A 27,481-nucleotide genomic window follows, 5' to 3' on the forward strand; every position below is an offset into this window, starting at 1 on the left:
TTATCTGGTATAATTGGAAAAAAAAAGTAAATTGGTAACAGCCAATTTTCAGTTGCAGTCTTGATTCAAACGTCTACATTTGTATTAGAAAACCATTTCAGAATTATTTTGGCTTTTTTAATTATTGTTTTGCTACTGAAGTCTCTATACTTTAAATTTTTTTTGTTGAAAATAGAATATTTTCTTGAAATTTTTTCACTAATAACAATGCACTTGTGAACAAGAAAAATTCAGATTTGCGTTACAGAATGTTATAACGAGCACGTATTATTGTTATTTAATAATTACACCCCAATCTTCAAGCTATTAGATGTTCACTTTACCGACACATAACATGGAAAGGGGAGATGAAAATATATCAATATTATTTAAAGGAAGGAGGTAAAAAATTGCCTGTTTGAACAACACATTAATCCCTAACCTAAGAAATATTTATCACTTTTTTTATTTATAATACCATTTAATTAAATTTTTTCTAATAAAATTATCTATTAAAATTAATCTAATAGCCTGATTCCTTAGATTTATTTGTTTCCTCACAATTACGTAAGTGACTTAAATGAAAGAAATTTTATTAATACTGTATTCAGAGGAAGAGGTGCTACCCTTAAACAGTGTTTCATACAGGGAGGTTGAAAGATGCATATGCTCTATATGTAACGCTGAAGAGAAGAATACCATTGTACATTTTCTACGTTCACGTCCGATTTTAGGGAATATTAGTTTCTTTTGCTTCGAAATAAATGAATTAGGAGAGCAGGATATCATTTGTACATTAAATGGAGAAAACTGGAATAAATTGTTTATTATGTCCTAGACGTACTATAATTTAGAATGTAGTGGGTCGAGGAGTTTAATTTTTAATTAGGAAAGACTAATATTTTTTTGCGTAGCCTATCTTTGAATTATGAATTTTGCTGAAACTAATATTGGACACTATTAAAAATGAACTTTTTTTGTTTTTTCTTTGCATTTTTGAAACACCTGACAGAGATAACGAGATCATACTAAACATGTGATAGTGTTATTAAATTATTTTTGTTATATTTAATGAGAGACAGAGCCAACTATTTTCAAAATCTTTAAACAAAAATAGTGATATGGTTAGCATGTTTAACACGCATTTTTTCTCTTGGCTGCATTTTATCATATTGAAACTTGCTTTTTTGTTCTCAATTAGGTAGAACTTCTAGTGAATTAGTATAGAATATTTTTAAACTATGAATAAATTAGTTGTCCTTAAATTGATCTTTAATAATATTTTTTTCCGTACTATTTTCATAGTTTTGAATCTTTCTACATTAACTTTTTTTACCGATTCATTTTGATATAATTCTGTTTTTCAAAATATACAAATTAATTAATAATAATTTAGATGAAAAGATTTTTACAAGAAAATTGCTGTGAATTATCTTAATTCTTATAATTTTGATCTTAATTTAAACTAAAAGATTATACTTGAAGAAGAAAAGAATTGTTTACATTTTTTCTCTTTCTCATTAAAAAGTATAGTCACTTCGTCATACTACGAAAAAAGACTGAGATATAAGCATCTCTTTTGTATGTCTAACCATGGATACAAATACGTTTGAGATATTGCAAATAGCATGAAAATCTCTTTTGAATATCGAAATATGAACACAAATACGCAGCTTCAAGTCAAGATATGAACATTATGTACTCACTGTTAAAGCTGAATATATCTTAAAACGGTTTTGATAGTCGATAACATATAGGTTATTAATCAGTAAATGACAACTGCTGTCCAATTATCATTGATTATTTTGTATATAACCTGTAGCAATACGACAGAAAGCAGAGGAATATTCATAAGACAACATCTTATGAGTATTTCTCTGCTTTCTGTGACCATCAGAAAACTAAATTTGTATCGTTAGTAGATATCTCTTGCGGCGAGACTTTTTTTTAATAACTGACTGAAAATGTTTTAACATCATTTATTTATTAATATACAATAAATAAGAAATGACAAAAAGAAAATGAAAACAAATTATAAAATATAACTTTATATTTGATCTAAAATGTAAATTTATATTTTGCTTTCATTTTTTTTATGATGGATTTTCATTAAGAAAAGGCTTCATCCAACGATTATTAAATAATAAATGATATTCTTTCTTGTGTAACTAAATAACCTTGCAATAACTATTTGCAGTAATAATTTTTTTACAGTTTAATACTGTAAATAAGACTCAAATTTATTATCATAAATAAAGTAAACGTCGTTCCTTCCTTTTTTTTAGCGATGCATCATTGTGCATCGTCTGTAACGAAAGCACGTGAACTGATAACTACGCTTCAAATTGCAAAGAGTTGTACGATATTATCGCTATAATTAATTAAGTAATTGAACCGTAACATGTGAACCGACTATTATTCTCAAATACAAATACTGTAATAACTGATGGTACTGAGAATTTAACGCACAAACCTTTTAACCTAGATTGAGGGTACTCAGTTAAGGCACGAGTGGCTAGCAAAGTGGAGAATAATCATACTACATTTACGATGAGGAGGGGAGACTGACCCGAAGTCCATCGGATGGCGTCGTCATCCTGCACTCGACGGGTTCGGTAGCTTGGGTTCCATCTTGGAAAACCACGTGAAAGAGAAAAGGAAGTAACGTAATACTAAGTATAAGCGGCTTTATTGGTTGTTAGGTAGGAACCTTTCGCAGTCAAGTAAACGTTTGACATACAAAGTAATTCTAAGTCCGAATTGGACATATGACATATAGCTATGGGCATGACGTACAAAAGTAACGTTGAGATTATACAACGTTTTCAGAACAAGTTAGCGAGATCAATTGCAGAGGCACCGTGGTTCGCTCGGAAAGAGAAATTCACGACTATTCTGGATTGCCTTATATTTGTGACGAGATCAAAGTTTAAGTTAAAGACAGCGATTAGACAGTCATTGACTTTCTAGCAGTTAATCTTCTAGACAACAGTGAACCTGTCCGGCAACTGAAACGACAATACGGGCTGAACTCGGGTTGAGTGACACTTGAATTAGTTCGGTGTCAGACGTGATAAACAATACAAGCGCCCTTGTATTTCTTCTTTCTGTGAACTTGTTATGCTACTATTTTGTTTATCTCATTCTATTGTTCAATAATGTTGTGGATTCTTTTCTGATTTTTTTTTCACTACACAACTGTGATCTCTTGACCTTTGTGATCCCAATAAATACAGTTGTGTTTATTTATATAAACTTTTATGTACATGTGGTTTATATATATATATATTTATTTATATGTGAACATTTAGGTAGATTTCATAAGAAAGCTACTGATTGTAATGGGTACCATGATTCGACGTCCAGAAAATGTTGCTATATCTTCGCATTTCATATCCTCCAGACCCCAAAACAATCGTCAGCTCAAAGGTTTATATATACATTTATATATATCACTTTCTTGAGGAGACTATAACTGCCGTAATTTTGCGTCAATCACTTTCAATCCTTAAAAATTACTCGAGTTCGTTAACGGCCAAAATCAGACCATGGGAAGGGAAATGGAGGGGATTTTTCGAAAAAATAAAATATTGCTATAACATTCTTATTAAGTAAAATATCGAATTCCTTTAAAGTTCCTACTATTTATTTTTATTTTTTTTTATAAGACCCTAAAACTTATGTAAGTAACATTTTTTGATATCACAAACCACTGGCCTAGAGGGTAGAAAAATGAAGTTTCGAAGACAAAAAATATTATACCTCCCTTCATAGTCACAATATCGAATCGGTTTAAAGTGGTCGTTAGTTCTTTAAAGTTTGTTAGTCCTAAACAACGTTAGTACTTTAAACCTTTGTGTGAAACAATTTTTTGATATGACCAATCCTTATGGCAAGGGATGTCCAAATTTTTACTGAAATTGTAAGAAGATGGGCTTGTCGTACGCTAAACATGTGAAACTTTTTTCACATGCTCCATTGTCATATTGAATAAATTTGAAGTTTTTCTTAAGTTTAAGGTAGAATTCTTTTTTATCCCCTACTTAGCACCGGTAAAATCTACCTACGCCTTCCGGCATGCCGAAAGGGATTTTTTTTTTGAGGGTATTCGCTGGGACCCCTCTTTAGGTGCATTTTATAATGCAATTTATTTGTTTTCCTCAATCGGAACCGATTGTAAGTACATGATTTACGAGACCAAAAAAAGAACTGTCTAACCTTCTAAGTACCATGTTGTGACCCAATTAATCTGAAAGCCTTGTAAACTTGTTTTTTTTTTTAACTAGGTACAACTTCCAGTGAATTGGTAACTTATAGAATATTTTTAAACTATGAATATATTAGATGTCCTTAATCTGATCTTTAATAATTTTTTTCAATATTTTCCTATTTATTACCGCAATGGAAATATTCATAATAATGTCATTAATAATTCTTTAATATTTTCGAAACCAATGTAACGAGAAAATTCACACAGAGAATATTGAGATTTTAAAACATATGTGTACGTAGTTCTTATATATACTAAGCGCATCGAAATTTAAAAGTATTTGTGTAGTATTATTGCTTAGTTCGAAAAGTATCAGGTTTCAGTTATGTACACATCACCATCCAACTAAAAAATATATTTATTTAGATTTTAATGAGAGAAAAATATAAAATCTCACATCACAACTTCCATACTTTGAAAAAGATGACGAGCCTCACCTTCATTTCAAAAATTGAATTTTCTAATTTTTCATACATTTCTCCATTTCCCTCACATTTCAAATAGGAATAAAACTTAATATTCTTAAATTATGGTTTATACTGCTAAATATTTATTATAAATTACACGTCATATAAGTTTAGACAAAAATTTAATGCTTAATTTTTTTATGTTTTTTCAGCCACGTTATTTATTAACATCACTGGCGAGTAATGACTTGGCCATTGGTTTACTCGTAACACCATTTGGCGTATTACCAGCTGTCTACCAATGTTGGCCTTACAGCGATATCGTTTGCCAGATACAGGTAAATGTTTATTTAGGAAATCTTATAGATGCTGTACTATTATTGTTTTTATTTGTTAGATATAAGTTTACGAAAAAGTATATTAAACATTTAAATTTAATTTGGTTTAGAATTTAATTTAAAATTGCATTATAAATATACGAAGAAAAGTATAATGATTGATTATTTTCGGAATATGATTTAATAAATCGAATTGTGATTTTAATAAAAGTCTATTAAGTAGTAAGTTTTATTTAAGGAAAGTTTTACTTGTTTATTTTTTTCTGATTTTGTCCATCTGTCCGTATTGTAATAAAATTAAAGGTAAGTAAATTAAAGGTATCTGTAGTATTGTAGAAAATTAGCAGAAGCTAATTAATAATACTAGTCGGTATAAAAAAAAAATTAATTTCCAAAGATTTGATTGAATACCTATCAGAGTTGATAAATTTTTATTTTATTTTCGTTATTACTTTCATTTTTGTTTTATTTTGAAAAATTTATTGCATGTGTTTATATAACATTTTTTTTGTTTTTCTCTTACTGTTTAAATATATCATGCGATATTCTTCAGAACTAGCATTACAAAAGAAAGAGGGTATTTATTTTATTTAATTACAAAAAAAAAAAAACATGTATTTTGAACTAATAAGAGGTTTTAATTTTGTTTAAATTTTTTGTAAAAAATGGAATTTTGTTTTAAAAAAAGAAGATCTTTTCTTTCATTAAAAATACATCTTTCCTTTGAGAAGTCATCTGTTAATGATTAGGGTATGAAAAAAGATTATAAAAAGAAATATTGAAAATATTATAACGGCGTTATTTTGTATTAAATGAATGAAATGTTTGTTTATTCTACACCTAATACAAAAATATAATAAATTTCATCATATAGACGCAAAATATTCATTGTTTAACTGCTTTTTAATCATCTTCAGGTAGAATTTTTTAAATCATTATTTCTACTCTACTATAACGTTACTTAATTAAAAATAAAGACCACTTCTAGAATATAGGGTTAGACTGATATGCCTCTGAACACTTTAATCCACCGGGTTGGTCTAGTAGTGAACGCATCTTTCAAACCGGCTGATTTGAAAGTTGAAAGTTCAAGTCAGCGTTCAAGTAAAGGCGGTTTCTTTTATACGGATTTGATGCTAGATAGTGGATACCGGTGTTCTTTGGTAGTTGGGTTTCAACTAACCACACATCTCAGGAATGGTCGAACTGAGACTGTACAAAACTACACTTCATTTACACTCATACTTATCATCCTCATTCATCCTCTGAAGTATTATTTGAACGGTAATTACCGGAGGCTAAACAGGAAAAAAGAAAGAAAAAAGATTTGACACCTTGGTTTATATATTTAAGAAAAATTAATAGTTGAGAATTAATATTATTAAATTCTAAAAGAATATTTTGAAAATTCTATATAAAGAGATCGTTTGAATAACTATACTAGGTAGCATATCCAATTGAAAAACCGGCTTTTGGTGAACTAAACTTTTTAAATAATCGTCTGGTTCATATAAAAATTAACGGTTACTTTTTTGTAAGCACCAACTATAAATACTTGTGGTAATTACTGTGTTACTTGATATCACAAAAACGGTTAGGGGATAAAGCGTACCGTTTATCTAAACAATACAGGAATTCTAGTTTGGTTTACGTTATGCTAGGGAGAGATAGTATTATAAAAAATGATATTATCGTTTTTAATGATACTAGACGACTAGGTTTTATGTCGATCATTATCGTACACCACAGACTGCCAAAATTATTGTAATAATAAATATAATTTTTATTTGAAATATAAAATCTATATATTTTATTTATTTTTTATTATTTTTTATTCATTATTTATTTTATTCATTAATAAATTTTAATTTACTATTATCCCCTAATAGTAACTGTACACTTTATATGTATTACAATTTTTTTATAACAACAGAAAATAAATTTTTTATTAATTTTAATATTTTTCTACTTTTCAACATACCTAGAATTTATTCTCATATAAAACACTGTAAAAATTTTTTGAAATGTACTCTATTAACTATTTTCTCAAACATTCCTCGTTGTTTTCATCCAGTCAGGATGTTCATGAACCATCGGTATTCCAATTACCAACAGTTGTTTCAAATTATTCTTATTGAAACTGTTATTTAAAAAAATTAAAAATCTAGTATATTCCTTCTGACTAGCTTGATAGAAAATATTTTTAATATTACAACAACAAAAAAAACAGTATTATTAGATTATGGATGAATTGGAATGAAATATTTCCAATTTCCAATTTATTTTATTATTGAAATTAAATATTTCGTGCGACTACACTGCGGAAGGTGCATAATAAGTTCTGCAAGAAAATAATAAGTTAGAACCTTGTCTTATGAGCATAACAAAAACAGTAATATAGTCTGCGTTATTACATGATCGTGACAGAATTTTCCCTCTTGGAAGCAGTTATTTTAAAAGAATTATCTTTCAAATATTAATTAATTTCTATTATATTGATGGCTTCTTTGAATATACTATAATACATTCTTATAAAAAAAAGAAATATGGATTTTATAAAAAAAGAAAAACAGCTAAGTTTTTAATCTTTTTAAATAATTATTCCTAACAGCAATCATCATATTTTTCAAAATAGTTGATAAAAATAAATCATTGAGTTAGTCAGGAACAATTAATTATGAACATTAACCAGTTAATATAATACATTTAGAATTATTTCCTCCCTTTTTATACGGGCATCTATTTAGTTCAAAGTGTAGTCAAAAAACGGGTGCGTTATTTCAGTTTTTTTTTTTACACGACAGCCTAAAAAGGAGTGTAATGTTTTAGTGTGTATGTATGTTTTTTCTACCGTAGCAGCTCAACGGTCAAACCGACTTAGATGATTAACCCCGCCTTGAAATCTTTACATATTCATGAGTGTCGTTACCTTGTGGAGATTTGCCGGTTGAAGCACAAACTTTAATGAATTGAATTAATGAACTGTGAACTGTGAGCCTCTATTACGTGTTAACTGGGTTTGAAGTGAATGATTTAAATCAATCGAATGAATAAAATGACAAAAATAATAGAATTAAATTTACGTTAAATAAAATAAAATAATATTAAATTAACTAAAAAAATTTCTGTTTAATAAAAATTTTAGTTTAATAATTTCCCTGGGGACTGCTTCTGAGACTAGAATGGTGAAGTAATGCGAGTACCTCGTGCAAGACTAGACCAATCATCACCATTAACTGGTAACAAAAGAGGGTGCCTCTGGGGCGCTCTTTTGGGAGCTGCAATAAGATTTTCTTATAATATCTCTAAAAATTATCGTCCGATTTTCAAAATTCAAACGGGGTATTTGTTTTTTTTCTGTTTAACCTCCGGAATCACCGTTATTTATTGCTTCAGAGGATGAAATGAATGATTTATAGTGTGTAAAAATGCCATGCCTGACTGGGATTCGAACCCGAGACATCCAGATGAAAGACCGTATTTGTTAGGTGAAAGATGAAAGGGGTATTTATTGATAGGTTGAAAGCTAATTTTTGTACGTATCAGGTACACTCTCGTTCTAACAGATCACGGTTACTCGAAAATTTTGTTACATTTTTGAAACCAATCTTCCGATCTTCAAAATTCGAACAGGGTATTTTCTAGTATAATACAAAATCGCGATGGTACCTAACTAAGCCAAAAATTAACTGATATACTCAGAAAAATCGAGTATCCTACGCTACGCCGAGACCAGATTGAGTCCGGTGAGCTCCCACAAACAGTCTTTGCAGAGTTTGATGACAGTATAATTAGAGGTAATGCTGTCCGCATCGGATTGAGGATCGAGCTCACTATTGTCAAATTTGATGCTTTAGGTGGATAGGGCATAGGAGGACGGCGTATACTCCCACTAATATTGTGCTGGCTGTGACGGTGCATAAACAACGGACTATCTTAGATAGAGCTGTCGTAGATCTGAGTACTCGCATCTTTCCCAAGGGCCAGGCCTACGAATTGCGTGAGGCAATCGGAGAGTTTAGCCGTTAGTTGTTTGTGTCCCATAAAATTGCTGGATGATTCGCTTGGTAAAAAGTCTCTCAAGAAACTCAATCGCTTGAGAAATCTGTAAGTTTAGATTGGTGTACGCCAATTAAATAAGTAAATTGAAATATTGGCAGTTTTCTCTTTTCGTTCAGTACGGTATATCCATAAGTTTTCGAACCGTGAATTTTTCTCAATGATCACTAAAAAGTTTTGCATAATTAAAACAATTCTAAAAATAAAAAAAAAACACAACTGCCAAAAATGAAAAATAATAAATAAATAGAACTAAAAAGACGACAATAAATCGAAATAAAAAAAAAAACAAGGTATAGAAATAAAGGAATTAGCATCGTTATGCAGTATTAAATTAATTAAAACAATGGATGACCAATCAACTTTCAGGCAGTTTTAATTAGTTAAATATATTTTTCATGTTGTAAAAATATCAATCATTTAAGGTGGTTGCCTAAGGATTAAACTCTCACCCGGTCTTACATCGATAAAAAAATTTTATCCTGAATAAATGCAGTCGGGAGGCTCTGAATAGTAATTGCCCTACATTAAAAGCTCTGAATAGTAATTATCCTATATATTTTAACATATTTATTATTTTTACATGACTGGCCAAAAAGGACTGTTATGTATTTAGGATGTATGTAGAACGTACGTTTTCTTCCATCGTAGCAGCTCAACGGCTGAATCGATTTAGATGTATGACTCCGCGTTGGAATTTAAAAAATTACGTTGACCTTGAAATGACCTTTATTTGACCTTATCAAGGACAACATAGTTTTTGAACGTATTTCCCCTTGAAATGGAAAAACTTTAATAGCAAACATTTTTTCCTAAAATTTGTAGTTTGTGAAATATAGATGTGTCTCAATTTAAATGAACCTCCCGGTATAGTGTAATTACTATAAAACATTCACCCACCAGGTTGGTCTAGCGGTGAATGCGTCTTCGAAATCAGCTGATTTTGTAGTCGAAATTTCCAAAGTAAAGGCAGTTATTTTTTTACGGATTTGAATACTAGATCGCGAATACCGGTGTTCTTTGGTGGTTGAGTTTTTATTAACCACATTTCAGAGATGGTCGACCTGAGACTGTACAAGACTACACTTCACTTACACTTATATATATCATCCTCATTTATCCTCTGAAGTAATACCTTATAGTGATTTCCGGAGGCTAAATAGGAAAAAAGAGGTATAAAAGATTCAGATTATGTTATAATTACTTATCCATTTATGCAGTTTTCTAAAAAGCAATGCAGTTAAAAATAATTAAAAGTGATAACCGCTCCGAGTTAATTGAAAGTTGTAAAAACGTGTAGGTTCTTATTGATCACGTAAATAAAATTACTTATATGTGTTATATAAATACTCGTATTTTCGATACTCTTATAGAAACTGAATTTGAAACTGTCTCTTATTGTGATATTAAACCTACTACAATTAACATAATTTCGTATTCTGCATTTTAACGAATTTATTCGGTCTCTAGTTGATCAAACTACATTATTTTCCAATAGTTTAGAGTTCAGTTACATACTTCAGTATAACAGGAAGATTAAAAATAAGTAATCCTTTATGATAAGGATTGTTCTATTATAACTATTTAAAAGAAAACGTAGTTGTGAACACAAAATCGTAGATCAGTTATGTACTGCTTCCCCTGATTGCCCGAGAAATTTTGAGTAGATAGGTGCCTAGAATAAGTTTCGAAATTACTTTAGGATGAGATTATTGGTTTCATCATCTGTTGAACATCCTTTCCATCATCCATCCCTTATCTTAATCCTTGATCATTTCTTCTATGGATTTAATTTGTTCCATCTGGACAAAGGGATAGGTTAACATACTACCAGGTCATTGAGTTTCTCTCAATTCTTTATTCTGTTTAGTGTCTTGTACGAAAATCATGAAAAAAAATTTGGCAATAGCGTCTAGCCCATTACTAGAAGCTAAGAGACACAAGTCTGAGACACCGGAGTGACTGTCTTCAGATTGCGTGATTCAAATTTGTTTTTTGTACTTATACGTTTATTACTAGAACTAAGAAAGTTCAGTTATGAACTCATAACTGAAGTCGTGTGGAACTGTGTTAAGACCGATTGTATTCTCTTGAGGTCGATAGAACTCAAAGTGAATTATTATTTATCATCTTGGTTCAGAACTATATTTTTTCAGTATGTAATAAAAAATCATTAGATTATTACAAAACCATTACATAAACATCATTAAACATTGAAATCATAACTTATTAATGGTATTAAATCACCTGTTTATTGTAGTAACCTATATAACAGACTTAGATTATCTAAACTTATCAACCCATAGGATATTTTGTGTTGAAAAGGAAATACGTGATATCATTACATATATACCTTTAGTAATAAAAAAAACTAGTTTAATCTTCTGTAATGATTTCATATTCTGTTGCTATACAAAAAACCTATTGACTGAGGCGCTACTCAGAGAACTTCCTAATATTCTTCACTGCGGTTATACAGAACAAGAAACCTTTTTAAATATAAAATTTCTATGATAGAGAATTTTAACAATTAAATTGAAATAAATTTATCTATGAACATATTTCTTTCCTTAAATTCGATTCATATTATTCTGAAGTAATAAAATATATAAAACTCAATTCAACGACGTCTAGAAGTGATGGAAATATGTGCTTACAAAATTACACATAGCCACACAATTCTGTTTAATGGTATATCGTAGACAGGATTAAGGACGAGAATCTCAAGTAGTGCGGACCAATAACATGTCACCTAAAATAAGGTGAAAATGAAAAAAAATATTGTAGGAAGAAAGAAAACGACTAAGAGAGATAGAGAATAAATGTTGAAGGATGAACATCATGAGGTATTACGACGATAAAACCTGTCACCATACGTTAGATTCCTAATGAGTTTTTGTAGCCATCAGTAATAATATGATGAGCATATATAGTCCAAGCTTCATCAACATTTTTTTATCTTTTTATTCAATATTAAATAAAATCAATAAACACGCTAAATTTTGTTTTATTTAATCGTATCAAACTTTAATATAAACAGAAAACTAAATTCTAGTATTAGATGATACCAATGAACCATAATTATTTTTTTTAAAAGGTTCGATGAAATGAAAAAAAAAGAAATATTTTAATTTCGTAACACCTACGTAATTTATTAAAAAAAAGTCTGAGAGCCAAGTTATTTATAATTCCCTAGCATTGGTTATTTATTCTTATATAGTGAAAAAGAAACGATACATGAAAAAAATTATCTAAGATTTTTTTTGGGGTGGTGAAAATTTGTGATGAATTTTTATTATAAAGTTATCATTATACGTTTAAATAAACAAAGCAATTTTTAAAAATTCAAAAAATCAGTATTTTTTATTTTATTCTGCTCCCCCACCTCTAAAATCAAAATAATTTTTTTTTTACAAACATACTTTCAAAAATCTTATCATGAATTTTAAATTAATTTTTGACGTAAACAAATTACATTTCTGACTGAAGGCTCGTTTCGCCTGTGTTACTTGGCATTTTATATCGCTCCTGCTTCGTCCATCTTTAGTAATTCTACCTCCCAAATAACAAAATTCTTCTACTCCATAATCTTTTCTCTTCCTATCTTTACATTCAGTGGTCCATCTTCGTTATTTATACTTCATTTAATTACTTTCGTTGTGTTCTTGTTTATTTTCATGCGGTAGTTCTTGCGTAGGTATTTGTTTATTTTCATCCATGCCATTCATTGTTTCTTCTAAATCTTTTTTATTTTACTCTCAGCTAGAATTACTATATCATCAGCAAATTGTAGCATCTTAATCTTTTCATCTTGTACTGTTACTCCGGATCTAAATTGTTCTTTATCATCATTAAATGCTAGTTCTATGTAAAGGTTAAAAATTAACGGGGATAGGGAATATCCTTGTCGGACTCCCTTTTTTATTACGGCTTCTTTCTTATGTTCTTCAATTATTACTGCTGCTGTTTGGTTCCTGTAAATGTTAGCAACTATTTTTCTATCTCTGTATTTGAACCCTAATTTTTTTTAAATGCTGAACATTTTATTCCAGTTTACGTTATCGAATGCCTTTTCTAGGTCTATAAATACCAAGTATGTTGGTTTGTTTTTCTTTAATCGTCCTTCTACTATTAATCTAAACGCTAAAATTGCTTCCGTTGTCCCTATATTTTTCCTGAAACCAAATTGGTCTTCTCCTAACACTTCTTCCACTCTCCTCTCAATTCTTCTGTCCACTCTCCTCTCAATTCTTCTGTACAGAATTCTAGTTAAGATTTTTGATGCATGACTAAAGTAGCAAAAGTATTCTTTTATGATTTTTATAAAAGCTATTTATTACGAAAATCTTTTTTTTCATAAAAATCTATAAAAGCTTCTCCCCCTTCGTTCTGTGTAGCCAAACTTAACCGCTGATTGTTCAAAAATTCAAAAAATCAGTATTTTTTATTTTATTCTGCTCCCCCACCTCTAAAATCACCATCCAAGAAAATATTTTTAACTTTTTTTGCATATAGTATGTTAAATGGAAGAAACTAAAAAAAATTTCACTATACAACCAATAAAAAATTAACTTAGATTTCTTTTTTTGGGGATAGCAAATTATGAGGAAATTTTATCGTAATAATAAAAATATATTAGTGATTTTGATACTAACAAAACTTAAACTGAAAATTAATATGGAGAAGACAAAGACTATGATTGTAGGAAAAACAAAGGTTGATATTAAATTAGACGGTAATGTTGTAGAGAATGTTGACAGTTTTTGTTATTTGGAAATCACCGTCACTAGCGATAATAAATTTGCCACAGAAGTAAAAAAAAAGAATAGGGCTGGCAAAACGAGCTTTCCAAAATAAAAAGAATATACTGACTGACAATCACATGAGTATGGAATTAAGGAAACAGTTCGCTAAAACTTATGTCTGGAGTGTTCTAAACAATGGATTTGAAACATGAACACTTGGGGAAGCATAAAGAAGAATGGAAATGTGGATTTTGAGGAGATTAACAAGAACAGCTGAGTGGGTAGGAAAAGAAATGATCAAGTGTTGGTAGAAGTGAGTGAGAGAAAGTCCTTGCTAAATGTTATACGAAGAAGAAGAAGAAGAGCGAAATTGATGCGACATATACTAGGGTAGTTCTTAACGAATATATTTGAGGGCAAGGTTTTGGGTAAAAAACCTAGAGGTAGACCGACAGCAACCATCATCAATAATGTTAAAGAAGGGGCCTTGGTTAACATAATGACTTGAAGAGTGAAGCGGAGATGAGAGTGACGTGGTAAACCGACAAGGCATAGCTTTTAGTGAATGATGATGATTATGAAAAGTCTTAAAAATATACTATTCAAATAATACCTTAAGTAAAGAATATTATCCTATAGTCTCAAATAAATCTGCCGAAAGTAATAATAAACTTCAGACAAAATTTTAAAGGTCCAACCCAAATTTTATGTACATTTTTTTAATGTTGATTTTGTGTAGGTTTTTACTTAAATCATTACGTAAATCTGTTTTCTCGTTACTGATGGTGTATTCCATTGTTTGGGTATATGAATTAGACATAAATGGAGGAAAGACGCCACACCAACCTTTTCAGAATTTTTGAACATCTTTGTTGATTGATCAGTAGTCTTTGTTCATGATAATTCCATGATTTCTGAAGAAATGAGAACTCAGATTGGAATATTTAGGAGTAGCTTCTTCCAACTATCTCCTCCCGGTGCTCTTTTATTAAATGTTTCCAACCGTTAAGCCAGAAACCAATAAATGTTAATACAACAACTTAAGAACGAACTCCTACTTATATAAAAATTTGTTCTTATGAATAAATTTAAGTCATAAGCTAAATTTAAGTTATAATATTTATGAGAAAATATTGGGAAATAAAAATTGATTAAAGTTTTCATGTCAAACATATTCGAATAATAGTAAGAACTAAGAAAATAAATGTTTTGTAAACTTATAAACATTAATATTTTTTTCAATTTATCGTAACATTTGGAGAACTATCTTTAAATTAAATAAAAGTTTTTTTAAGTTTTTTCATGGTAACAATCTAAACTTTTGGATTAAAATTTAAATTTTACATTAAACAGTAATGAAAATGTAATGGTGCCTGTGTAATTGAAAAAATATATAAGCAAAATCAACATATTGATAACTTTCTAGAAAGTTAAACATCCTTTTCAAAAAATTGCTCCTTTATTCTATTTAGACGTATTATTAGTTTTTAAGTCCAAAGAAATTCCCCGTGACCTAACATATAATGGAAACTGATCATTAAAAAATATATTTATTAGAAAAAAATTTAAAAAAAGAAAATCTAAAATAAACAGGAAATTATTTATAATGAAATCTTGTCTAATTTTTTGGTAATAAGCGATTTATTTTGTGTTAAACAGTTAAGATGTGTTTTTTCGGGAGATGAACCTATCCTGCTTTATATTAGGAGAGTTGAACAGGAATTTGTAACCAATCTAGGCGAAGAGTTTAAGTTGAGTAGACAGTAAGTTAATCTCACTCAGCTTTTCGACTGAGTACTTAGACAAAGTTATCAGATTAGTAATTTGTTAATATCGACTCAGCCACTTAACGCTGATAATTTAGTAAATACTGTCATAGCAACATGACGCTGTTGCTGATAATGTAATACTGTTATTTATATCAAAATAATTTACACAATTCGTTCCTTTTATTTATTCTTATTTCGTTTTACTATTCGTTATCGCATGAAAATAAAGTATATAAAATTGTAATTCAATAAATATTATAATTAGTATATTTTAGAATGATTATTAATGGTAAAAAAACTATTGCGTTCCTTGCTTTCGAGTAATCGTCATAATGTTAAAAGTTTAGAAAATATTTGTTAAATCTAATTAAGGATGCGATAAAAAAGATATTAATATATATGTGATGCTATCTTGCAATTTGATAAAATTTTAATAATTAATTTTTTTCAATTTTTAATTAACGTAATGACATTTGTGATTGCCATTTTGGTTTAAATAGTAAGAATTTAATTTTTTGATACCGTTTTGCTTTTCTCGCAAATACTATTAAAACAACCTATCACATGACCATTAAAAGTTTGGAGCCGCCCCTGCCCCCTGCCGCCGACCCCTCTGAATGCCGAATACTCTAGATTGTTATCGGAGAAGATTTCTAAACAGAAAATCAGGATAGATCAAATAAAAAAAAAAAAAAAAAAATTAAAAGACCACCATTTTGTATTGGGCGGACAGAATTTAGTTTTTATTGTATCATTTTTCTCGTATCATTAAAATGCTTTATCAAATGACCATTGGTCATTGAAATAATTTCAACTCAAGAACAAATCAAAATGAGTGAAATTTACGTTCGTTGTAGTAGCCGCTGGATACAAGTAAGAACGCCCCAAACCGCATCCAGTTATTTCAATTATAAAAATAATTGAAATAACTAATAATGGAAATAACTAATTGAAATAACATAATAATTATAAAAATAATTGAAATAAAGAGTTAGAGGGGGTGTAATTTACTTTTCAGCCGCCCGGTATATGTATATATATATACACACACACACAGAGTGATTCAAAAGGGAAGGAAAATAATTAGGGAAATGATTCTAGAGCTTGAAATAAGGAAAAAATTCATACAAACATATGTTTGAAAACGCTTTGTCATTGAGTTATGGTTAGCGAAAACTTTCGCTTGGATTTTAGTTTCCCCGGTGAAATGAGATTATACTGAAATTTTTAAGGCGTTATGTAAGGAGTAAACTTGATGGTTTCTTATATTTTTTAGCCTGAAAAATCGAATAAAACAGGTTCTAGAACTCTGTCTTCCGTTGTTTTCTCTACAAGTTTTGATAATAAAATTTAAGCATTTATTAGTCAGTTAACAAAGTTTTACTTCAAACCTAAAGAAACGTGTTTTTGTCACAGAATATTTTCTGTTTACAGTTGTTCAAGGTATATCATGAAAACTACAGAAGCTACAGTTCTGGGAGTAGTTTTATTTAATTTTTCAGGTCAAAATACATAAGAAACCATCAAATTTACCCCGTATGAAGTAAAATGGTCTTAAAAATTTCTGTATTACGTCATTTAAATTGGAGAACTGAATGCCTCGCGAAACATTTCGCTAGTAATAACCCGATAACAAAGCGTTTTTGAAAATATGTTTATATGAACTTTTTATTTCAAGCTCTAAAATCATTTTTCAAATTATTTCAATCTTCTTCTGAAGCACTCTGTATGTACCGGATACAAGATACATATATATATTTATGTATAAAGATATTACGTGAGAGAAATAAAATGCAATAAAAAGTAAGTTAAAGTTTCGGTTTTTAATCATAAAGTATCAAAATTTTCATTTTGAACTGATCCGTAAACAATAATTTGAAGAAACGTTTGAAAAACCCTTTAAAATTAGAGATATTACTTATTATTTTTCCTTTAAATAATTCCTTCATTAGAGATTATATGTCTTCTTTTTTTCTTATTCTTTCATAATAATAACAAATCTTTTAAACATTATTTCTGTAGATTATGTCTGTTTTTTTATTAAAAACATACACAATATGGGTTTTCTCAATAAATAATTTTTATCATGGTGACTTCCGTTTCTGAGTAGGAAGCGTCTCGGCACTTCGTGCTAAGGTCTCGGGTTCGTATTCCGGCAGCGTATTCATACGCTGTCAATTTCTACCGGGCTAATGACCATAACTGTCGATGCCCGCTCTTTCATAACAAAAAAAAATTATCATTAGAATTATTCACATACATACTATTATTTTAATAATAAAAAAATTAAAAAAAAAATTAAATTAATATTTAAGAAAAATGAAAAGAAAAAACACATTCACAAAACTCATTTGTTCACTATATACAACAAATATATATATTTTTTTCTTTTGAGGAGAATAAAAGTCATTGAGGAAAGTTAAAAAATAAGGAAATAAACCGGAATATTATGCGAAAATAAATTCATAAATTACAGGAAATGTTGCCATAAATTTCATTTCAGAACACGAATGTAATATCAAACAAAAGTAGTGAGGGTAAATATCTGAATATATGTATTAAAATATGAAAAGATATTCCATCACCATTCAACTATTTCCTTTGGTGATTCTGTTAACAGTAAAAACGAATTTAATCTCAAATTTTATATGTATATTACTTGCAATGCATAACGTCTCACTCGGTAAACAAATCTATAAAATAGATTTCATTCGATATATTTATAAATATAAATATTTATTTCAGATAAGTCACTTCCGTAACTCGTTTTAAATAAAGAATCCAAAATAATAAATAAAATTGAAAAATAAAAATATTTCTGTTAGAGAAATTAATTTAACAGAACTATAAAACATATTACGAGTGGGTAAGATTACTTACAGTATATATATTAAGAATAAATTGAATTTAATAAAATAGATAAAAGGTCAGAATAAAACCAATAATTTAAAATATTTATAAATATAACTTTATTATACTTATAATTAGTCCGAGTTTAAAGGGTTAAAATGGATTTTTGGTTCAAACCCAGCTATTTTTTTTTTTATTTTTTAATTTCTCAGTAACAAATAAAGTAATCAGTTGAATTTTGGTGTGTGTAATCTTCATGTCAATATCTAAAAACCAGTTTCAAGATTTTCTGAAATTCAACCTTGAAAGAAGTGAAGAAAAGTAAAGTAATTTTGAACAATTTTTACTAATATTCCCGGTTTCCGACTATATTTATCGAGATATTCAGTAGGTTCTCTTTTGAAAATACTCTTCAGATAAATATCTAAAAACAATTTTCGGTTTTTTTTTAAATTTCGATTTTTTATGGGGTACGATGGTATGTACAGCGCGGCGGCTAAATCAACACAGCCACGGCCGGTGTTACCGTATTTGCGACATGTCTGGCTGCAACTGCCTCCGGTTACTTGACTAAAAAATATAAAATAAAAAAAATTACCGCGACAGAAAAAGCAATTAACCATATAGAGTGGGTGAAGCCGTAACAGGATGCTAGTATAGATCACCTTTCTTTTTCCTGTTTAGTCTCCGGTAATTACCTTTCAGATAATACTTCAGAGGTTAATGATATGTATGACCGTAAATATAGTGTAGTCTTGTACAGTCTCAGTTCGACCATTCCTGAGATGTGTGGTTAATTGAAACCCTTTTTTTGTTGTCAATGAAAGAACTTATATGTTTGGTCTACCCGGTATTACGAGTGTGTTCACCGCTGAACTACACGCTAAAAATAAGGCTCTAAATATCATTAACCCTAAATATAGAAACATTCTTATTTGCCGTGACTCGTGTAGTGCTCTCCAGACGTTAGAAAACTTTTATTCCAAACATCCTATCGTCATTGAAATTTACAACGTAATCGCCGAGTTGAATAATCGCAACACAGAAGTAAGTTTTTGCTGGGTCCCTAGCCACGTAGGGTTTCCAGGTAATGAAGAAGCAGATTATGCTGCCAAAGAAGCATGTTTTCAAACTCCTTTCACCACCCGAGTTACTACCTCTGATTTTATTAATCGTGTAAAACAATCACTGAGCGCAAGGTGGCAAGGTGATTGGACGACTACCGTTGATAATAAACTCCGGCAGATTAAAGATTCTGTGTTGCCATGGGACTCCTCATGCAGAAAAATTCGACGTGAAGAGGTAGTCCTCTGCCGATTGCGGATAGGACATACGATGGTAACACACGAGTACCTAATGTCAGGAGGACAAGCACCCTTATGCACACGATGCAACTGCCGCATGACTGTGCACCACATACTCAAGACTGCATATGTTATGCGGCGTTGCATCGTAAATTTAATCTACCCAGAAACATCCGTGGTATCTTGTACAATGATAATGAAATTTTGAACCGGATGTTTCTGTTTTTGCGTAGTACTAGGTTACTGCAAAAAATGTAATATTGTCATGTTTATTTTTTATGCTAGAAGAATTTTTAATAATTTTTTTCCCTTATTTTCAATTTGTTTTTTTTTGGTTCTGTCTTTAATTTTATTATCCGAGTAGGGAGCCTTTTGCACTCAATATCGGAATTGGTTAAATTTTATATAGTTTCCTTTCTCTATCATTTTAGCTTTTATATTTTAAAGACTCAGTCTGTGATGTTAGTTTTGAGTTTTTTCACTTTTTTAACTTTTGTTTGTAACTTAGTTTTAAATTTTTTTTTATATAATTTATATTAGTTTTAAGTCTTATTTATTTTTATTATTTTAGTGTTATTTTACCTTTTTATTAAAAAAAAATCCGGGCGATGATAACGCACAGGCGTTTTTCACCCCCCCCAAAAAAAAATTGAAACCACCCCCACCGGGTACGGTTATTTATCCACGCGATCTAGTATTCAAATCCGTGTAAAATATATACTTTATTAGGACTTGAACGCTGGAACTATCGACTTCAAAATCAGCTGTTGTGGGATAACGCGTTCACCACTAGACCAAGCCGGTGGGTATATTATATATACATAACCATCTAATTTTTAAAGATCATCGGCCTTCAAAGGCTTCTGTTCTCTTTCTTTCTGTTTCTTCTGTTACCCATGTTTTATTACAATAAAGCTGTTTATAAGTTATATTACAATAAACACACAAATATTTTTAAGATTATCCTTTTGATACTACGATGTACATTTCATACCAGCAAATATTTTTGCGCGAAAGTTTCCTTCCTGTATCAGTCTGCAATACTTCATCCATCCTTTATAATCTTTTTGTATAAAAAAATATAATTTTCCGTTTTGATATTTTATTTACCCCTATATTAATATTTATTCCTTATTAACCTCCTTTCATTACCATTTTTTTTTGTCTTATGCATTTTCAGATTGAATTTGTCTCCTAGCAATAAATCAATGTCACTCAGTACTTTGTTATATTTCTGTAAACTTTATACAATTAGTTTTTCTTGTTGTTATACTAATCCCTGTATCTTCTTCTAAGGGCTTTTTATTTTTATATCTTTCACGTTCATATTAAATAAGATTGAGACAGGCATCATCGTTGTCTTACCCAGGTCAAACCACTCTGTGCAATAACTATTTTCATTCTCTTTTCCTACTCGGAAACAATTTTTCCTTTAAACTTTTCTCTTTCAATTTTATTAGTTTACCCGTTCGATACGGATGAATAATATTTCATATTCACAAAACATTTGGCGATGGAATCATGGTTTTAAGAAAGTCTTTCGGCCACTGATCACATTATAAACAATTTCATCACTTCTTGCAATCTTTTTACTCGTACATAAAAATATTTTCTACATAAACTCATTCAGCAGTTCGTCTATTCTTAAAACTTCATTCTTCGTATCATTGATTGCAGGTATAACTAATAATTTTAAGATTTTCATAATTCATCATATTTCACGTCATCCTGATCTTCAAAGTCTTTAGTGTACTCTCTTTTAACTATTTTCTCTTTATTACACTTAACTGTATGTTTTTTTACATTAGTTCAAACTATTTCCCTTCTCCTTCTGAATCTATAATTCATTATTTTTTATTCTTGTGATACTCTTCTTCATTCTCTTCATTCGTTATTCTTAATCACATCTCTTTTTGTATTTTCTTTTGTCTTCCACATTTAATCATCTATCTGGAAACCATGGTCTCTTTATTCTTCTTTCCAATCATCTGTTCTGTTGCTGTACTAATAAAGTCTTTCTTTTTCACCCAAAGTTAATTTTCACTGTTACATTCTGTATTTTAAGTTTCAAAAATTTAGCTAATTTTTTTTTTACAAACATACTTTCAAAAATCTTATCATGAATTTTAAATTAATTTTTGATGTAAACAAATTACATTTCTGACTGAAGGCTCGTTTCGCCTGTGTTACTTGGCATTTTATATCGCTCCTGCTTCGTCCATCTTTAGTAATTCTACCTCCCAAATAACAAAATTCTTCTACTCCATAATCTTTTCTCTTCCTATTTTTACATTCAGTGGTCCATCTTCGTTATTTATACTTCATTTAATTACTTTCGTTGTGTTCTTGTTTATTTTCATGCGGTAGTTCTTGCGTAGGTATTTGTTTATTTTCATCCATGCCATTCATTGTTTCTTCTAAATCTTTTTTATTTTACTCTCAGCTAGAATTACTATATCATCAGCAAATTGTAGCATCTTAATCTTTTCATCTTGTACTGTTACTCCGGATCTAAATTGTTCTTTATCATCATTAAATGCTAGTTCTATGTAAAGGTTAAAAATTAACGGGGATAGGGAATATCCTTGTCGGACTCCCTTTTTTATTACGGCTTCTTTCTTATGTTCTTCAATTATTACTGCTGCTGTTTGGTTCCTGTAAATGTTAGCAACTATTTTTCTATCTCTGTATTTGAACCCTAATTTTTTTTAAATGCTGAACATTTTATTCCAGTCTACGTTATCGAATGCCTTTTCTAGGTCTATAAATACCAAGTATGTTGGTTTGTTTTTCTTTAATCTTCCTTCTACTATTAATCTAAACGCTAAAATTGCTTCCGTTGTCCCTATATTTTTCCTGAAACCAAATTGGTCTTCTCCTAACACTTCTTCCACTCTCCTCTCAATTCTTCTGTACAGAATTCTAGTTAAGATTTTTGATGCATGACTAAAGTAGCAAAAGTATTCTTTTATGATTTTTATAAAAGCTATTTATTATGAAAATCTTTTTTTTCATAAAAACCTATATAAGCTTCTCCCCCTTCGTTCTGTGTGGCCAAACTTAACCGCTGATTGTTCTTCCCTTTCTTCTCCTATCACAGCGTTTCTATCTCATAATACTCGTACCATCTTACCATAATCTTTATTTTTTTCTTCCACTTCTTTTCTATCTGTTTATATATTTTTTTCAATCACATCTTCCTTCTACTGACTAGCTGGCTTTTTCAGTTATATTGTAATCTAATCCTTTTAGTTTCATTCTTGAGAGCAAATTTTTCTTATAATTTATAAAAATAATTTTTTAAATACATTTTGCTAATTTATTATTCAATATTTCGTACGCCATTTCTTCTTTTATTTCCTCAAAATTGTAATACATTTCAACATATTCGCTGCTAAACTCATATTTTCCTTCCCAATTTACTTAGTTTAATTTAATTATTAACTTTCTATTAATTTTTGCCTCCTTACAGAAATATTATAATATTTTATGGATAATTTTTTTTTTGTAAATTAAGTATTTCATTAAAGTCTGGTGGCTATGAAATAAACGGATGGTTCTGATTCGTATTGTATATCGGCCTGTTCATAAAACTTGTTAGTAATTAATTTTGAATTCTATTCTTTTTATTTTTATGAAAACAAATAGAAAGTAGAATTACAGTTGTTACAGATACAGTTGTTTTGTATTTGTTTTAAATAATATTTTCGCATTTCATAGTATGAATAAAACGAATGCAAATTCATACTGATCAATATTGAACTGTTATTTTCTAACCAAAAATGCCTTTAAAAATATACGCATACTTCGTTGGAAAAATTAAAATTGAAATAAAATAAGCTTTTTGAATTTGATACGCACTGAAGTAATATATCATCGAGTTTCGATAATTATGATTTTACTGTAGTGATTAATTTAGTAATTTCTCATTTAGATAAATGTATACGTAAAAAGGCTATTTAAAAAAAAAATCATATTAGCAACCAATTGTTATTTTTTTAAATCAATGATTAAATTGCTTTCAACAGCAATTGTATGTTAACGCTATTTAATTATGTTGCCGGAATACTCATAAATACAACAAAAACAATTTCATTTGTTACGCATAATGCATTGTATTAATTATTTCATTATATCTTCGTCAAATTTACTTGAATGTTCAATAAAGGCTCTGTTATTTGTTACAGAACGCTATGTTAAATTTGTCATTAAGTCTTTGGCATATATATATAACTGACACAGCCTTGTCTAGTCGTGTATCAGTGGTTGCATTGTTTAATGGCGTCTGGTGTTGCTAATTTTAATTGGCCGACAAACAATAGAGTCATCACACCAACCTCCTAGCCAACTTATAGTGAATATAATATATATATATATCTCCCCACCCTACTCTTTAGTGCACTCGCACGTGCGCGTATGTGAGTGGGGTGTAGCAACAATGACGTAGTTTAATAAGCTCTTGGAGGTCTTGTGCTCTATTCAACTATCTTTATCAACCAACGACCTATAACAGTTTACTTCGCACAAGTTGGATTGAACTTGATCCTGTTCACCCATATATAGTGACACCTTAGTTCACCCTAAATTCATACCGTACACGTTGACCTTAACTTATATATTAGATTTGGCTTGTTATCATTCACTCAATCATCGACTTAATGAAATCACTTTACTATATTTATAATGCTTATTTTAAAAGAATGTAACTACTCTTCAATTATTATCTCGGTAACTATAAGAGATATAAAATGATAAATGAGAGATGTTAATATAATTTATTATTAAACACTAGGCGCCCTTTATATACACTATTTTTTTTAAATCTTTTTAAAAGTTTTTAAAGAAACCTATGTATAGTGTATATAAATTAAATTGATATTATATGTAAAAATAATAAAAATGTTATAAATAATAAAAAAATAATAATTTATTAAAAAGTAAAATATGCTTAATCAAAACTATGTACAATAGTTATAATGTGTATAAGTGTATACAACTATTATTTATTTTCAATATTTCCAGTTTTTGGATAATTTTATATCAAAAATAAACAATACAAATTTTCTCTAACAAACAAATAAAAAGTAAAAAATAATATATTTTTTAAATATCGCTAAACATAATTCAAATATGACTACGTATTACTCAAAAACACAGCTTTCTTCGAGAGACAGGTATGAGACAGATAAAAAATGTTAATAAAGAGCCAAAAATGAATTTATAATACATGAATTATAAATTCATTCAGATATGATAAATCTGATATATTTATTTTAATTTATATATATATATATATATATATATATATATATATATATATATATATATATATATATATATACTTATAATGTTTTTAACAAATTTATTTTATTTTCCTACAGTTTTTATAACTTTTTTCTTAAAAATGTAAAACGATAATATTTTTGGCGATTTTTTTATGATTTTAACAATAATTTTTTGAACTTGAAACCAATATACGACACTGAAACCAATTTTCTTTTTTGTTAAATACTTTTTATAAAAGTACATTATAAGCCGTAGTATATAGAGTTTTAAATTATAGCGTTTAGTAGATTCCGTGCAGTACCGCATTGCTTTACCTTTGAGGCCAAAAACGGGGAAAACTTTTGTCTGTCTGTCAAACAAAGAATTTCCGGACCCAGAACTTTTGTCATTACTTTCATCAAACTTCCGTCGATTAATTTATTTTAATGTAATTAAATTCGTCAAGCATTTCAATGAACATCCGATCACTTACTGATAAGGTAAGCTGATTATTACATTATTTAATCTGTTTTTTTTTTTTTTTTTTAATTATTCAGATATGATAGAACATTAAAACTGTTTAAGACCACATTTCTAATTGATTTAAATATTGTAAATTTTTTCCTTAATATATATAATTTATGGAAAATTGTACTGTACTTTTATATGATTTCATGCAAAAAAATCGTACTCAAATCTGTACCGCCTAAAATAACGAACGTTTTGACTGGCTAAACGGTTAAGTAGGAAGGAACATGCAATAAATAATTATTTTTTATTATTAATATTACCTGTAATGTTACTGAAATCGAGGTTATACTTTCTTTTTCTAATAAACCTAAAATTTTTATTAAAAATAAACTTCATAAATGAGATTACTTTTCCTTGTAAAAAATTGATTAAATTTCATTAGAAAAAGTTTAGTTATATCCCTCTTTTGGGAGGCGAAGCATTACCCGGGCGAAGCCAAACGTGTAGATAGTTTTTGGTTTTGTGTCTATCGAATAAAATAATAGTAACGGTATTCATTAGGTTTTCACTGTAAGTATTGAACTCGCTAACAATAATTTATTAGGGAAGACCACAATTTGGCTGGTTGCCACAGATCACAATTCAGAAAATGTTATATATATTATGTATCAAAAATCGCTATCCAATTTAATTAATAGAAATTACTCTTAATTTTAATTTATTATCAAATTAAGGTGGAGGAGAAGACAATCATAGTAACGGAAAAGTTTTTGGCTAGTAAGTAAATTAAAAAATTTTTTTAATGTTCTCATTCTGTTCTATACTGATTTCTTTTTAAAATATCTAAATCTACATTTATCTTTTCAATCTTAGAAAATATTTACCATCAGAACTCGATGTGATAATCTTAGTCCGAGTAGGCAGATGTTACTCTGAATTTTCTTTAACCCTTCGTTCAAAAGAACCTTTTTGAATTTCTCTTTCCATACTCTACCAAAAACGACCGCTACTTTTCTATTTCCACCTCCTATTTTGCACAACTTACCGACGCATCTCTTTTTCTAACTTCTTTTCCATCCGTTGTTGTATCTAGAGAAATGTTTTGTTTTGCTTCTTTATATTCCTCCCTCTAAAATAGGTCACAAACTCTTCCCTCTACGATGTTTCTTCATTTCTGTATTCCTCCTTTAGCTCTAGCTCTTTTATTTTCCCTTTTTATACTTTACCACACAGAGTACCAAAACCGTGTTTATCACCCCACCACTCTACCTTTAAACTGTTTTATAACAAAATCTATTGTGACACGTTTCTCTATTGTTGAAAATTTATTCTTTAAATAAATTTACCGCATTCGTTTATGTTGTTTGTTCTACGTGTATAACAGTTATACTGGCGATAAGTATACATACGAATATGCATTTATGTTTATTTTTATTGCTTACATTATGTTCTTGAAATATATTTTCAATTCAGCAAACTTATTTTAACGCAGATAAAATAAATATACATAAGATGACTGTTAAAAACTATTTTTATCTTAATATTTCTTTCTAAACTATTTCATACGTTGGTATCTTCATTTTCTATTTATGCAAGAACCAGATATTTCTTTCTTTTACATTTTTAACATTTTACATATATATTTCAATATTAACTATATATTTATAATGCACTCATAAGATTCTCTGTTTTCTAATCAACATTGAAATCATTGAAATTTAGTATAATTTACACACCAATCATATTTTCAAACATTAAAATAAGTATTAAGTGATCGAAGAGGATTCATAATGGAACGATTACGAGTGACCTTTTCAAAGTATAACAATTTTTCTTTTGATCAAAGAGTAACAATTATACCCTGATAAGTTAACTCAAAAAAGTGATGTGATTTCATTTTTTCAAATATTTTGGTTCCCAATCGGCATAACAAACCCGATGGAAATTCAGGTAATATTCAGCCCTAAGAATAACACTCTCACTATGTTTATTATTACAGAAATTCATCTTTTGATGCAAAAAAA

At 29.1% G+C, this 27,481-nt stretch overlaps 1 protein-coding gene across 2 annotated transcripts in view; it reads left to right on the top strand.

Moving 5' to 3' along the window:
- LOC142325029 (trace amine-associated receptor 8c) overlaps window positions 1–27,481 on the top strand; it is a 587,837-nt gene that overhangs the window by 211,916 nt on the left and 348,440 nt on the right. For both annotated transcript variants that reach the window (XM_075366282.1, XM_075366283.1), the window contains exon 3: window positions 4,869–4,994. In XM_075366282.1, coding sequence (XP_075222397.1) covers window positions 4,869–4,994 — 126 coding nt within the window. The remainder of the gene's footprint in view (window positions 1–4,868; window positions 4,995–27,481) is intronic.

The sequence above is a fragment of the Lycorma delicatula genome, chromosome 5, assembly GCF_047948215.1.
Source record: "Lycorma delicatula isolate Av1 chromosome 5, ASM4794821v1, whole genome shotgun sequence".
NCBI lineage: Eukaryota > Metazoa > Arthropoda > Insecta > Hemiptera > Fulgoridae > Lycorma > Lycorma delicatula.